The following is a 17,301-nucleotide window of genomic DNA, read 5'->3' as shown; positions in this document are numbered from 1 at the left end:
ATGTACTGTGGAGTGGGATTTTTTATGTGGTGCACTTACCACATAGACCCATTCTCTCATATCTAGGCAAAAAAATTATCGCTCACAGCTTACCTGAGTGAACCGAGCACATCTCTTAGCTCTACAGCGCCAACCCAAAGTTTAAAGCCATAGTACAACAGCACAGACCTTGAAACGGTTAAAGAAATGGTAGCTTCTGAGCCCATAGTGACGTATTTGAAGATGTCATTGCTTTGTGTGTAAGATACATACAATTTGATGGAGTATGAGAAGAATACCATCGTGTATGATGGTTTATGATAGGAAAATGATCCTGTGCAATGGGTTATGTCAGGAAAAACCATCCTGTGTGATAGGTGAACATTGCTCTAATATTGTAAAATGTCCTAGAGATCAGAGTAGCTACATAATGTGGTTGTACCTATTGATAATAAAAAAGTTGTTTATTTTATGCCTAATGAATGTACAGGCAGTCCTAGACCTACCTACACCTCCCTTCCATTAACCCTTTGAGGGTCGACAGGCCCTCTCCGAAACTCGTTCTCAGGGTCGGCCAAATTTAAAAAAAAAAAAAATTATTTTCTCTTATGAAAAGATAGAGAATCTTTTCCCGATCATAAAGACACCAAAAGTTTGAAATTTGATAGAAAACTTACGGAATTATGCTCTCGCAAAGTTAGCGGTCTCGGCGATGTTTACGCATCGGCGATTTTGCCCACTTTGAGCCCCATTTTCGGCTAATTTCACTGTACTAGTCGACAAAAAACATGAATATTTCGCTAGAACTCCATTTTTTCTATCGAATGGGTGCAAGAAACCACTCATTTATGAAATTCAACTATCCAGTACAGTGGTCAGAATTTAGCAATTTTGCCAATTTCACACAAATTTCAAAAGATGCCAATTTCCGAATAGGGTCCAGAATAAACAAGAAAGACATTCCTGGCACTAAAATGACATTTCCTCTAGTCATTAGTCACGTCTCAAGGCCCCTCTTATATTCTTTTGCTTTCCACTTTGAATTTTTATTTTCACAAAAAATATAAGATTTACTGTTATGCAGACTACTGCATTAGTGTAAAAAATGGTATAAATATTATTGGTGCACTTGTGAAAGAATATTAGACTCACCAGTTGACGTGTATTGCACGCTTGGCACGATTTGTTTACTTTTGAAGTTTGGTAAAAATCGAATATTTCTGCTACTTTGAGCTCAATTTCAAGGCACCTTTCTTTGTAAAACCAGTCAAAATCATCTCAATTTCTGTAATATGTCTTCCATTCTATAAAATGAGACCAAGAAAACTAGAATACAACAATAAATACCATACGAAAATACACTGCAAAGTCGCTGATTTATTCAAAAAAAATGGTCAAAGTTTTTTTTTCTCATTATGCACTGTGTGCTGCAGGATTTTTTTTAGACTGTGCACACTGACCACATAGACCCATTCTTTCATATGAAGGCCTACCAGCTTTCTCCCACTAGATTTGAGGCCACTAGAATTTATGAGTACTAGTACGTCAAAAACCCCTACGCGTAAGACGTACTAGTACGACGAAAACCCTCAAAGGGTTAAAGAAGGTTTAAGTGAATACAATTTGTTTTCAAGAATGGAGCTCCCCATTTATAGCATTGCACTTATGGAAAATAATGGGTCAACTTACAACAGCCCAGTAGGCAATGGCTTTTATGGAACCATTTAGGTCATAAGTACAGGAGATATGAACATTTCATATTTTTTTTTAGATAACAGGTTGGAGGGAGAGGGTAGAGGTTTTGTGGGCAAGGGGCTTGGACTTCCATCAAGTATGTGTGAGCATGTTAGATAGGAGTGGAGGGGTTTGGAATATTGGCAGTTTGCAGGGACATCTGAACTGTCATATCTGGGTGCCTCTGAAAAGACAGTGATTATGTATGAGTGATGGTGAAAGTGTTGAATGATGATGAAAGTTTTTTCTTTCTTTTTGGGTCACTCTGCCTTGGTGGGAAATGGCCGAAGTGTTAAAAAGAAAATTATGAACATTTGACTCAATCTTAATAAAATTTTGTAAACATTTTTTTTTTTCTTTTTTTTTTTTAGCAAGTCGGCCGTCCCCCACCGAGGCAGGGTGACCCAAAAAGAAAGAAAATCCCCAAAAAGAAAATACTTTCATCATCATTCAACACTTTCAGATCACTCACATATAATCACTGGTTTTGCAGAGGTACTTAGAATACAACAGCTTAGAAGCATATACGTATAAAGATACGCAACACATCCCTCCAAACTACCAATATCCCAAACCCCTCCTTTAAAGTGCAGGCATTGTACTTCTCATTTCCAGGACTCAAGTCCGGCTATATAAAAATAACTGGTTTCCCTGAATCCCTTCACTAAATATTACCCTGCTCACACTCCAACAGCTCATCAGGTCCCAAATACCATTCGTCTCCATTCACTCCTAACACGCTCACGCACGCTTGCTGGAAGTCCAAGCCCCTCGCCCACAAAACCTCCTTTACCGCCTCCCTCCACCCTTTTTGAGGATGACTCCTACCCCGCCTTTCTTTCCCTACAGATTTGTACGCTCTCCATGTCATTCTACTTTGATCCATTCTCTCTAAATGACCAAACCACCTCAACAACCCCTCATCAGCCCTCTGACTAATACTTTTATTAACTCCACACCTCCTAATTTCCACACTCCGAATTTTCTGCATAATATTTACACCACACATTGCCCTTAAACAGGACATCTCCATTGCTTCCAACTGCCTCCTTGCTGAAACATTTACAACCCATATAAGAGTGTTGGCACTACTATACTTTCATACATTCCCTTCTTTGCCTCCATAGTTAACGTGTTTTGTCTCCACATATACCTCAATGCACCACTCGCCTTTTTTCCTTCATCAATTCAATGATTAACCTCTTCCTTCATAAATCCATCTGCTGACACGTCAACTCCCAAATATCTGAAAACATTCACTTCTTCCATACTCCTCCCCAATTTGATATCAAATTTTTCTTTATCTAAATCACTTGATACCCTCATCACCTTACTCTTTTCTATGTTCACGTTCAACTTTCTACCTTTACACACACTCCCAAACTTGTAAACTAACCTTTGTAATTTTTCTTTAGAATCTCCCATAAGCACAGTATCATCAGCAAAAAGTAACTGTCAATTCCCATTTTGCATTTGATTCCCCATAATTTAATCCCACCCCTCTCCCGAACACCCAAACAAGTCTTATATCACTATATAATGTTCATTTTTTAGCATCCCCTATGTTGGTGGGAGAAGGCAAGTGTGATTAAAAAAAAAATTTGAAAAAGATTCACATCCTACTGTTATGAAACTACCCATATAATTATTACAATCATATTGTATAATCTCAACAGGTTTAGCACTCCCCCTTGATGATAACATTATAATCATAACTAAGTGCCAAACCCTTAAGGGTCATACAGTGAAATTACCCATAGCATCATGGGAAAGGGGAAGGGAAATGCCCAGGTATCGTTCCAGAACAGTAGCTCCCAAGATATAATCTGACAGCCCCTTTCATTTTCTCCAATTTACTGGACCCTTGCTTGAAAATAAAACGCCTTACTGCATTCATGATAAAGTATTTATTAAAACTATAAAACTGAATTACTGTATGTGAAAAAATGTCAATACTATTTAAGAAAGCCATATTAAAACCTGAGATTATTAATATAAGTATACTGTACATTATCAAAATATGCATTGACATTTCCTACCTATGGTATATGAACATTGTTTGGATACACTAGGCACTAAATTCTTAACGAGATGGTTGGTGCTGTTTTTCCAATATTGATTTCAATAATTATATTCACAAACAATTACGTACTAGTTTTTCAGTCTGATGTTTTGGACACCATACAACAGAGACCACCTTCAGCATGGAATTTGCTTAACTTTGATTTTATAATTAGTAGAAACAAGAAGCATCTCACATATACAGATTTTGCCCTCACTTTATGCAAATTCTTTATTATGTTATGTCCCATCTCTACTGGTACTTCAATAAGTGCGATATGCATTCACTGTGTACATTGGTTTAGTTTGCAATGCATAGTGAAAATTCTTATTATACAGAATTATTTGTTAATGACCTGCTCAAGATTACTACAGCTGTCGTGGCCTGGAATACTATATCTTCTGCATAAAGTGAGGGATGTGACACCTGTACACTGATAAAGGCAAAAGGCTCCTAAGGGCTGCTTAGACAATACTGGATATTTCAGGAACCACTTCATCCAAATATTGGCGTTAGAAACTCAAAATGAGGTTTACCAGCCACAGTCATTAACTCTTAAACTGTCCAAACGTAGATCTACATTCTTTTTACATAAGAAAGTATGTAAATTCGAACGTAGATATATGTTTGGAGCGCTACGCGAGTGAACGTAGATCTACGTTTGGACAGTTTAAGGGTTAAATTATATGAATTTAACTAGGCCATTTTTCTGGAATATTTACTCAAATGGATTCAGAGTTTATAAAGGGGAGTGTCTGGTGTACATCTAGGAAATATATTTATGTTTCATCCTTCATAGTTTCAGTGTTGAAAATCCACATCAGCTGTGACCTCTGGTATTTTCTTACGTGAATACATTTAGTTTCAGCAACACAGAGTGATTCTTCTTGATTTTCTGTAGCTAGAGATCAATGGCAGCTCCACGAGTGGCTGAAACCTCCCTTAATCTCTATCAGCACCCCTAAATAAAAATAATAATGCAGCTTCAAGACAAGTTCCCTAACTTCACCTCCCTTTCCAACCACGTTGGAACTACCACTGCCTAAGATTCAGCTTCATTATAAGGGCATTCAATATATCCACAAAATACAATCTTTCTTTCTTTCAACACACCAGCCGTATCCCACCGAGGCGGGGTGGCCCAAAAGGAAAAACAAAAGTTTTACATTTAGTAATATATACAGGAGAAGGGGTTACTAGCTCCTTGCTTCCGGCATTTTAGTTGCCTCTTACGACACTCATGGCTTACGGAGGAAGAATTCTGTTCCAGTTCCCCATGGAGACAAAATACAATATGATGGCATATTCTCTGAAGTGAGACATGTGAAATCAAAATGATGAAAAAATTAACTAAGTACTGTACACAATTCTTGACAGCTAATTTTGATCCCTGAAAATGTCAAGAAGATCTACATTTCTATGTTGAGGAAAAACAAAGAATTTTTTCTTGTAAATTTTCCAGGTCAGACTGTATGCAAAACTTTTCTTCCTGACAGCCACCTTACTGAATACACATGATGCAATTATCTATTTCTGTGTACAAGAGCAGAGTTAAGCTAGTAATGTTCCATCATAATTATTTACTTGTACAGTGGTCCCCTGCTTTTCGTAGTTCCCGGCAATTGTAAAATTCGCCAATCATAAGGGTATTTTCGTATAAACATGGACTCACTTTTCATAGGTTGACTCGTGAGTCGTAGTTCGTCCGGGACGCGTACCCACGGCGTGAGCCAGGGCGGCAGCCAGTCTGGCATTGTTTACCAGTGAGCAAAGGTCCCCTCACGTGCTCCAGCGAAATATTTCATAATATTCCAGTTATTTTAGTGCTTGCAAGTACTAAATAAGCTACCATGGCGCCAAAGAAAGCTCCTAGTGCCAAGCCTGTGGTAAAGAAGGTGAGAAATACGATTGAATTTAAGAAAACCATCACTGAACAATATGAAAGTGGTACAAGTGTGGCCGAACTGTCCAGGATGTATAAGAAACCCTACACAACCTTATGTTCCATAGTGGCCAAGAAAAATGAAATAAAGGATGCTGTTGTTGCAAAGGGAGTAACTATGCTGACAAAAATGAGATCACCAGTACTGGAAGAGGTTGAGAAGTTATTATTGGTGTGGATAAATGAGAAACAATTAGCAGGAGATACTCTTATGACTTCGTTTATTTGTGAAAAGGGTAGGCAGTTATTTGAAGATTTGGTAAAGAAATTGCTTGCAAATAGTGGTGAAGTGAGTGAATTTAAGGCCAGCAAAGGCTGGTTTGAGAGATTTAAGAACCGTACTGGCATACACAGTGTGGTAAGGCATGGTGAGGCTGCCAGTTCGGACCACAAGGCAGCTGAAAAATATGTGCATGAATTCCAGGAGTACATAGAGGCTGAAGGACTGAAACCTGAACAAGTGTTCAATTGTGACAAAACAGGCCTCTTTTGGAAGAAAATGCCAAAGAGGACCTTCATTACACAAGAGGAAAAGGCAATGCCAGGACACAAGCCTATGAAAGACAGGCTGATGCTAATGTTCTGTGCTAATGCTAGTGGGGATTTCAAAGTGAAGCCATTACTAGTGTACCATTCTGAAAATCCCAGAGTGTTCAGGAAAAACAATGTTATGAAGAGTAAATTGTGTGTGTTTTGGAAATCTAATAGTAAGGCATGGGTCACGAGGGAAATTTTCGTCGAGTGGTTCAATGAAGTGTTTGGCCCTAGTGTGAAGGAGTATCTCCTGGAAAAGAAATTGGATCTCAAGTGCGTGCTAGTAATGGACAATGCACCTGCTCATCCTCCAACTCTTCAAGGGAGGTTCCTTGATGCTGGTGAGGGGCTCTTGATCTAGGGAATTGGATCTGCGCTCCAGTTCCCTGAATGCCTCCCATCCCCCCACATGCGCTGTATAATCCTACGGGTTTAGCGCTCCCCCATAATTATAATAATAATAATCATCCTCCAAACTTGGATGACCTAATTTTCAAGGAGTTTGGGTTCATCACAGTAAAGTTCTTGCCCCCGAATACCACTCCTCTCCTCCAACCCATGGACCAGCAGGTCATTGCAAACATTAAAAAACTCTACACAAAAGCAATGTTTCACAGGTGCTTGACTGTGACCACAGACACTCACTTGACCCTAAGGGAATTTTGGAGAGAACACTTCAGCATCCTCCACTGCATAACCCTTATAGGTATGGCTTGGGAGGGAGTGACTACCAGGACTTTGAACTCTGCCTGGAGAAAATTGTGGCCAGATTGTGTCGACAAGAGGGATTTTGAAGGATTTGGGACTGACCCTAATGAGCCTATGTCTGTTGTAAAATCAATTGTGGCACTGCGGAGTTCCATGGGGTTGGATGTGAGTTTGGAGGATGTGGAAGAATTGGTGGAAGACCACAATGAAGAGCTCACCACTGAGGAGCTGCAAGAGCTTCAGCAGGAAGAGCAACACATCGCAGCTCAGAATCTTGCTGCAGAGGAGGAGGAAGAGAGATGGAAGAAGGTGCCTTCTTCAGAAATTAAAGAGATTTTTACTATGTGGGGAAAGATGGAAAGCTTCATGGAGAAACATCACCCTAACAAGGTTGTTGCAAGCCAGGTTGGCAACATGTACAGTGACAAAGTCTTGGGCCATTTTAGGGAAGTGTTAAAGAGACGCCAGAAACAGAGCTCTCTCCACAGTTATTTTGTGAAACAGGACTCCAGTGACTCTCAAGGTGGTCCTAGTGGCATTAAGAAACAGAAGAGAAGCAACCCCAGAAATGCAAATGGTACCTGAGGTGTTGATGGAAGGGGATTCCCCTTCCAAACTATAAACAATCCACTCTCTCCTCCTCCTCCAGTCTCCCATACACTAAGAAGAATCTCCAATAAAGGTAAGTGTTATGCTGTTAATGTTTCATTCATCATTTCCCATTGTATTGGTTATGTACTACATGTATATTTCATGTAAAAATTTTTTTTGTTTTAATGCTTCTGGGTGTCAGGAACGAATTAATTGTATTTACATTATTTCTTATGGGGAAAATTGATTCGTAAATCGTAAATTTTGTTTATAGTAACGGCTCCAGGAACGGATTAATTACGAACAACGAGGGACCACTGTATAATAAAGTTTAAATTACAACACTTATTACCTCTTGTAATTTGTAGATGAATGGTTCGTAGATGAATGGTTCAGAGAACTGACATGTTGATAAATTAGACACATGTGCAACTCTTGGGTATCTTTATTGAGGAAACATTTCGCCACACAGTGGCTTCATCAGTCCATACGTAGGAGAAACTTGAAGAACAGGAGGAGAATGAGGTAATCAGTCCCTCAACCTTGAGTCAATGTGTTCAGTCCATCAATCAATTCAAGATTGATGGGCTGAACACATCGACTCTAGGTTGAGGGACTGATTACCTCATTCTCCTCCTGTTCTTCAAGTTTCTCCTACATATGGACTGATGAAGCCACTGTGTGGCGAAACATTTCCTCAATAAAGATACCCAAGAGTTGCACATGTGTCTAATTTATCTACCTCTTGTAAGCCATTAGAGCATTGGTCAGGGAACTGGGGTAAATTACCTCAAATGGGGTAAAAATGAAAATCTCAGGGTAAGGAAGATGCAATAAACAAATAAAATTGCACACAAATTTATTATTTAATATTATATTTCATTTTTTTATTAGAATTTATGATTTCATTTACAGATATTTGAAAGTGCTCTTTTTTTTCCCCCCCCAACAAGTCGGCCATCTCCCACCTAGGCAGGGTGACCCAAAAAGAGAGAAAATCCCCAAAACGAAAATACTTTCATCATCATTGAACACTTTCACCTCACTCATACATAATCACTGTTTTTTCAGAGGCACCCAGATACAACAGTTTAGAAGCATATATGAAGATACAGTATAAAAAGTAACCTGAAATAATATAATAAACTCCATATAGAATATAATATCAGGGCCCCAATTATATATATATACCGTCCTATTACACATCCCTCCAAACTGCCAATATCCCAAACCCCTCCTTTAAAGTGCAGGCATTGTACTTTCCATTTCCAGAACTCAAGTCCAGCTCATATAATAATAGAAATATTTGGCAGTTTTCTATTAGTTTTCAAGTCTAGTGGGTAATTTCACTGTACACAAATTTGTTTTGGGGTAATACTCCAAAAAGTTCACCAACCTCTGCATTAGAGTAATCTACTGTTTGTGAAGAATAACTTAATATCCTTTCTGCAGTTTATTTTTTCTTAGTTTATAATTATGGCCACCTGTACAATGCATGCAAAACTAACTACAGTGGTGGTGTTACATTAGTTGTAAAGTATTCAACTCAGCTGTTTTGAACACTGAAGAAATTGTGATGACTACAATCTTACTTAGGATCACAACCCTGGGGTTGGGAAACCCTGCTCCAAAAAGTTCAAAATGAATCCCCACAAAAATTGGCTCCTACAATTGGAAATTACATTGCTAATAATACTAAGATGCACAGGTACAGGCAGGCCCCATTTTACAGTGCTTCACTTCACAGCATTTGGCTAATGCAGCAGTTTTCAATTATATCCATTCTTCATTTAGTCAGTTCCTACAATAAATATATTCATCACTCACTATAAGCTAAGGACAAAAACATTTTAAGGTAAGTAATGTGTGTATTGTACATACATTTTTAAGGCCTAGCTCTGTTGCTCACTCAATATATGATCGTGTAAACATGTTATCAGGCTTTTATTTGCATTTGAAAGTGAAAAAAGTTTGTTTCACTTCACAGCGATTTTTGGTTTACAGCAGTAGCCTGGAACCTAACCAGCTGTATAAGTGGGGCCCTCATGTAGTGAAAATTTAAGGTTGATCTAGTTATTACAGTGGTACCCCGAGTTTTGTACAGCTCTCAACTCAAACAGTTATGTAAGTGTATTATTGTAAGTGCTTTTGTAAGTATTTTTGGGGGTCTGAAACGAACTAATCTAATTTACATTATTCCTTATGGGAACAAATTCGTTTGGTAATGGCACTTGAACAGCCTTCTGGAATAAATTATGGCCAAAACTTGGGGTACCACTGTACAGTGGACCCCCGGTTAACGATATTTTTTCACTCCAGAAGTATGTTCAGGTGCCAGTACTGACCGAATTTGTTCCCATAAGGAATATTGTGAAGTAGATTAGTCCATTTCAGACCCCCAAACATACACGTACAAACGCACTTACATAAATACACTTACATAATTGGTCGGATTCGGAGGTGATCGTTATGCGGGGGTCCACTGTACTTGGAAATGAAGCAGTGGCAGCAGAAGGAAAAGTGATTAATTAAATTTTATTTGTATTAAGAGTGCTGAGCTGTATACAATCCATGATTATCATCATTCATGGGGAGGCACTAAAGCTATAGGGATCATAAGCTTGATCTGAGGAAGGGAAATCTAGTGCCAATTCCTTCAGTCAAGAAACCTTCACCAGCATCAAGGAAATTTCTGTTGAAGAATCACGTAGTTCATGAAACTGTTGAAACATTTACTGTTTTGGATATTTTGCTGATGGTGATACTCACCACACAGATGCTATTTAATATAAAAGGTATTATAAAACACTATCGCTGAATACATTTCATCGTCAATTCTCACACTACTACTCTATCCTCCCCACCTCATGAAAGTGGAAAAAGGAATAATGATAATATACTGTACCTGTAGTAGTACTGCAGCCTGACACAATATTATAATTATGCTGGGGAGGACAATAGGCCTGGCACCAGCAGCACTTAGTTATGATTGTAATAATAAAAAATTTTGAAAATTATTATTTGAGTAAATTACCTGCATGAGATTTACAGAGTATTACCTGAATTATTACCTACAAGTAATTTGGGTGAGGTAAGTGGGACTTAGTCACAGTAGGTCGGTGAACTGTAACTCCCTCAAATGCCCGCTTTCTCACCACTCACAAAAAGCTAGACCTGACATTAAATTAATAATTATAATATTAAAACCCATTACTCTGGTAATTAAAGTTATGTGGACTGTATAGGATTAGGCTTCCTGGGTACACAATATATAATTGGTATTAACACTTACCATTTAATTACTGGAAGACACTTAGTTGTGTTGTGAAGGATTCATTGAAGTCCTCTATTTTTCTCTCCTCCACACACAATTCTTGAGGTCCCGTAAATTTCCCGTCCCAATTCTTCAGCAGAGGACATTAACACGGGTTCCTAATTATAAATTCAGGCCAAAAAAAACCCAATTTGGCTTGGAAGATGCCGGATTATTAGCAGAATTTCCCACAACAACCAGTGTTCACACATTACAAATGGCATCTCCTCTCGTCATCACTGCAGGTTTTCTACACCCCCCTCACTCGAAATTTCTTGAAGGGTCCAAATAGCATCACATTTTAATACACAATTACAGTATTATGTTATTCATTTATATGGTCTACATTTAGGAAATTATTTAAAAAAGTTCCACAAAAATAATAATAGGCCTGGCACCATTTACACTAAAAATTTCTATATTTCATAGGTACAATATTATATATAAAACATTAAGATTTTTATTTCAGAAGATACAGTATTATATAACAGTCTCATCCACATCCATCAACTATAGTAAAATTATAATAGCCTACTGTACAAGTCTGCTTACACTAAGTAAGCTCAGCTGTGTCACTGAGATGGTCCCTTTCACAAATTAGGGCTGTTGGTATTAGCTGTAAATACTCTATATTATACAGATTTTCCAGCTTCATAGGAGGCAGTTCACTGAATAAAATAAGTATGTGTTTCAAGTTATTTTGTGTGCTTTAAAAAGTACAGTCAAATGCAGGAATTTGCGTGAATTAAGTTCCTGGAGGTGATATGAATCCTGAACCGGCTTAACATTGAGATCGTAAGAATGAGCACATTTAAAATAAAATCTTATGGTTATTTTTCAATTTATGGGTTGTGCATCAAGCAAAATGGCAATGGGCACCAAGAAAACATGTGAACAAGTAAAGCTATCCACGAAATGGCCATTAGTAAAAAGCTGTATAACTGACTCATGCAGATTATGAAGTACATGAATTCCGGGGTTCGACTGTACAGTTAGATGCATTCCTTAATACGTACAGTGGACCCCCGCATAACGATTATCTCTGAATGTGACCAATTATGTAAGTGTATTTATGTAAGTGCATTTGTACGTGTATGTTTGGGGGTCTGAATTGGACTAATCTACTTCACAATATTTCTTATGGGAACAAATTCGGTCAGTACTGGCACCTGAACATACTTCTGGAGTGAAAAAATATCGTTAACCGGGGGTCCACTGTATATGACTTTCAATCACACTTACTCATGTCTAGACATGATTTGCTAACAACTGTGAATGTCCTTAAATCTACAAACTGTCTCGATAACCTGAATTTCTCTAATTAATTCACTTAAAATCCAGACATTCTTTCCAGCCTAATAAAGTATTGGTTGACACAAAAATAGTACAAATATAAACTAAGAAAGGGCAAAGACAACCAGAAATAAAGTACAGGCCCAGCAGAAAAAGGCTGAAAACCTCTCAGAGCTTATTACCCGAGTCACACAACCAAAAATCCACACCAGCAAATGCAAGACTGGCAAATTTAAGGATAATTTTCAGGAGCCTCAACAAGGTGTCATTGACAACACTATATAACATTTGTCAGGCCCATCTGGAGTATGCAGCAAGTATCAAACTCACATGTATCAAGAAAATGGAAAAGGGGCAAAGGCTTCCAGCAAGACTAGTCTCAGTGCTATGAGGAGAGGATAAATGAACTAAAGGTGATGACATTAGAGAACAGGAGGACCAGAGGTGACATGATTACAATGTACAAAATGCTAAGATGGACTGACAGTGGACAGAGCAAGTCTATTTGAGAGGCAAGTCTTGGGTACATAAGGGAATAGCCGGAAATTGAAAACAAAGGTGAATCATAGGGATGTTAACAAATACTTCTTTAGCCTCAGGGTTATCAAGAAGTGGGACAACCCCAACAGTGAAGTGGTAGAGGAAAAATACAAGCATAGTTTTAAGAAGAGGTATGATAAGGTTCTTGTAGCTAGGAGAGGGAAAATCCAGTAGTGGGGTGGCCAGGAGCCAACACTTGACCCCTGCAATCTCAAATACAAAACAAGTAAGTGGTACAGCAAAATATGAAATGTACTATATATAGTATCCCTTGGTTTTTGCAGATGTGTTCCTGGCCCACTGTACTAAGCTCAGTCAGGGCAACAGCAAGTAATTCTACATAAGAATCTTAAATGCAATTTGCAAACTATATATACTGTACACAGTGAATACATATCACACATACAGAATTTCCATTAGAAATGAAAGGTCATATAATGGAAAATTCCCCCAAGGTGAAGAAAAAACTTGTGTGCTAAGTAAAGACTTATGTTATTTTTGTGATAATAGATACAAACTAATTTTATATGTCTATACATGTATAGAATGCAACAAAGTAGAATGACTTGGAGAGCATATAAATCTGTAGGGGAAGGAAGGCAGGGTAGGGGTTGTCCTTGAAAAGGTTGGAGGGAGGGGGTAAAAGAGGTTTTGTGGAAGAGGGGCCTGGACTTCCAGCAAGCATGCATGTGTTAGATAGGAGTGAATGGAGACGAATAGTTTTTGGGATCTAACAATCTGTTGGAGTGTGAGCAGAGTAATATTTCGTGAAGGGATTCAGAGAAACCGGTTAGCAAGGCTCAAGTCCTGGAAATGGGAAGTACAATGCCTGCATTTTAAAGGAGGGGTTTGGGATATTGGCAGTTTGGAGGGACTTCTAAACTGTCGTATCTGAGTGCCTCTGCAAAGACAGTGATTATGTATGAGTGATAGTGAAAGTGTTGAATAAGGATGAAAGTAATTTTCTTTCTTCTTGGGTTTTTCTTTCTTTTTGGGTCACCCTGCCTTGGTGGGAAACAACCGATGTGTTAAAAAAAAAAATGTATAGGGCCAATCCTAGGTAGTAAGTTGGAAGACAGCAACTGCCCAGGGAGGTACTACCATCCTGCCAAGCGAGTGTAAAACAGAAGCCTGTAATTGTTTTATACGATGGTAGAATTACTGGTGCCTTTTTTGTCTCGTAAACATGCAAGGTTTCAGGTATGTCTTGCTACTGCTACTTACGCTTAGGTCACACTACACATGCATGTACAAGCATATACACACCCCTCTGGGTTTTCTTCTATTTTCTTACTAGTTCTTGTTCTTTTTTATTTCGTCTTATATCCATGGGAAAATGGAACAGAATTCTTCCTCCGTAACCCATGCATGTCGCATGAGGCGACTAAAATGCCGAGAGCAAGGGGCAAGTAACCCCTTCTCCTGTATATATAACTAAATTTAAAAGGAGAAACTTTCATTTTTCCTCTTGGGCCACCCTGCCTCAGTGGGTTATGGCTGGTTTGTTGAAAGAAGATAATGACACATTGTGCAGATCATTATTGGGTTTTTCCTGAGGCCAGAGGATCTCTTTCTCCACCATGATCCTTTAACAAGACTGCAACTACATCTACAGGGACCTTGTGAGTCAACACTCCCTGAGACACTGCAGTACTGACTGCAAAAAAAGAGCGGAGAAGATTCTATGCAACACTGCACCGAATTTCACCACTAACAATACATAGTCCTTCCAGTTAACAAAACAAACAACAATCTAGCCAACACCTGATTGCCACTACTGACACCATTTCACAAAAAACTTGATCATTCACCATCTCTTTAGGTTTTGGAAAAATTTTATCTTACCTACAATTGCTGCTGCTGTCACCCAAGTCCAGGCCCCACTGTACAGACCTATCCTGTCTACACCTCATGGATTTCACCTCAGCCACTATATAACCTCATGTTCTCATTTCTGTATGAAATGATACATGCTCTCAAAATTTTGGGACATAGTTCCTCATTCCTCTAGACCTGTATGTCTTGCCTCCATAAATTATTTTCACGACAATTTTGGGCTTCACTAACTGAGAGTTCATTCACAATTTCTTGACCTGCTTCCTTCAATTCTATATGCTCCTGTCCTGACTTCAACTCCTCATATTTTATCAGGTTTTTTATGTCATTATTCCATTTATCTTCTACTTTCCCACTGTTATAAAATTCACTTACATTGTCTAGTTTTGTGACACTACCATAGTCTAAATACAGTTTACTTTCAATGTCAGTTTTTACTTTCTTTCTTTCATCCAAATCACTCTCAGGTGTATTCTTACTTTGCCGTTTAATTTTGATCACCTTCTTCTTTTTCACTTTTTCTGCTAAGTCCTTATCCTTGACCCATTTTTCTGGTATGGTCCAATCCATGGGCTCAAAACCATCATCAGGGCTCAATAACCTGTCATTCTGATCATCCCCTTGGTGAGTCTTCCTGTACTCCTCCAACATTATCTGTGTCTGCTTCATTGGGTCATCATCTGGGTTGTATGGCATTATTTTTATATCCAAAATCTCTAAAAGGCGCTTCATGACACTATCAACATAAGTGTTAATGATCAGGTCTGCATGGCGGTCCTGAAAACAAAAAAGGCGACGGTTTAAAACTTAATTTAAGAATCAAAATGCCTCATTAGACATGCAAGTTTTTATGTGCCTACTTTTTAAATACTTGCAATTAAACTATGATTGGATGTAGAGGTCTAATGCCTGCAGCACAACCAGGATTTCAATCTGGGAAGGGAGGCTTAAGTTAGGATTTCAATCAGCAGGGGTTTAAAAATCCTAAGATACTGAGAAAATGTAGAGAAATCCTTGTTAAAAACATGATTTTTCGGCATATACAGTGGAACCTCAGTTTTCATCATTAATTCTTTCCAGAAAGTCTGATGAAAACTGAAACAATATTTCCCATAAGAAATAATATAAATCCAATTAATCCATTCCAGACACCCAAAAGTATTAACAAAAAATACATTTTATAGAGAATAACTATAGTTTTGCAGAAAACAATGAGAAATAAATATAAAGAACTAATGAAATGGATAAATGAACATTTAACATCACTTTTACCTTTACTGAAGACTCTTGTTGGCATATGGAAGACAGCTAGGAGGGGAGAGAGAGGAGAGGCTATGTCTACCACCATCACTACTATCCTCTACCACCATCACAACCACTATCACCATCACTACCACCATCACTACTATCCTTTACCACCATCACAACCATTACCACCATCACTACCACCCTCTACCACCATCACTACCACCCTCTACCACCATCACTACCACCCTCTACCACCATCACTACCACCCTCTACCACCATCACTACCACCCTCTACCACCATCACTACCACCCTCTACTGACAAGAAACAAAGCCAGATTGACTCAGAACGCATGGGATGCTTTGTGTGGGCGTGGGTGGACACGTTCAGTACGGCAGACCACTGTCAACTCAACAAAAACTGGGACAAAATTTTGACAAAAAAGTCACCGAAAACAGAATTCGATGAAAACTAGGTCAAATGAAAACTGAGGTTCCACTGTAAATGAAATTTCTTAAACATAATGTCTTCATGGTCACTGGTCAATATACAGTGAAAATTAGCTATTAATTTAAAAAATAAAAAGGATTTGCATGTAGGGTGGTTTTAACCCCCTTAACCCCCCTTCCCTGTGGCTCTGCCTCTGCCTATTCACTATGCCTTATTTTTAAATTCCCAAACAGTAAATCAGATGCGCCTCAAAAATTACTAAATCCGAAGAAAATAGAAAAAAATGCTTGACTAGATACAGTCACTTACCTATTACAGGTATCTACCTATCAACTATCAGACTTGGCCAATTATCTAACCTCAGGTAGAAAGATCCAAGGTTGGATAAAAATCAGTTTTCTGACCCTGTAGCTGGCCAATCATCTTCCTGAGGCCAAAAAAAAAATACATTATCCAAGAGTGCAGAAGTCACCAAGACTGGATAAAATCAATTACTTGACTACAGAAGTCTTGAGTTCAGATAAAATACTACAGTAAAATCTTAATTTAATGGAGTTCCAATTGAAAAGAAACAAAATCTGTGGTCAGACATTTGAAAATAACAGATAAGACCATTCATCAGAGAATTGTCAGCTATTCTTTAGTCTGCTGGGTAAATTCATTTCAAATTTAACCCTTGTGGGTTTAGTGCTTAGTTCTGATTGTATTTTTTTTATTAACATATCAACCATTTCCCACCAAGGCAGGGTGATCCTAAAGAGAAGGAATATTTTCATCATCATTCACTCCATCATTGTCTTGTCAGAGGTGTGCCTACACTACAGTTAAAAACTGCAACAAATCAACACCCCTCCTTCAGAGCAACAGGCATTGTACTTTCCACCTCCAGTACTCAAGTCTGGCTTGCCAGTTTCCCTGAATCCCTTCATAAATGTTAGTTTGCTCACACTCCAACAGAACATCAAGTCATAAAAAACATTTGTCTCCACTCACTCCTACCTAACATGCTCACACACACTTGCTGGAAGTCCAAGTCCCTGGCACACAAAACCTCCTTTAACCTCTCCCTCC

General features: G+C 38.4%; 1 protein-coding gene across 1 annotated transcript in view; it reads right to left on the bottom strand.

The window, feature by feature from the left end:
* Nucleotides 1–11,300: 11,300 nt before the first annotated feature.
* The window catches only part of Sirt6 (sirtuin 6), a 44,553-nt gene continuing 38,552 nt past the window's right edge, over nt 11,301–17,301 (bottom strand). Inside the window, exon 8 of the mRNA XM_070100034.1 lies at nt 11,301–15,309. Coding sequence (XP_069956135.1) covers nt 14,704–15,309 — 606 coding nt within the window. The 3' untranslated portion in view covers nt 11,301–14,703. The remainder of the gene's footprint in view (nt 15,310–17,301) is intronic.

This window comes from Cherax quadricarinatus, chromosome 71, assembly GCF_038502225.1.
Source record: "Cherax quadricarinatus isolate ZL_2023a chromosome 71, ASM3850222v1, whole genome shotgun sequence".
NCBI lineage: Eukaryota > Metazoa > Arthropoda > Malacostraca > Decapoda > Parastacidae > Cherax > Cherax quadricarinatus.
Note: the sequence above shows the minus strand (reverse complement) of the source record. Positions and strands in the feature narration are given on the sequence as shown.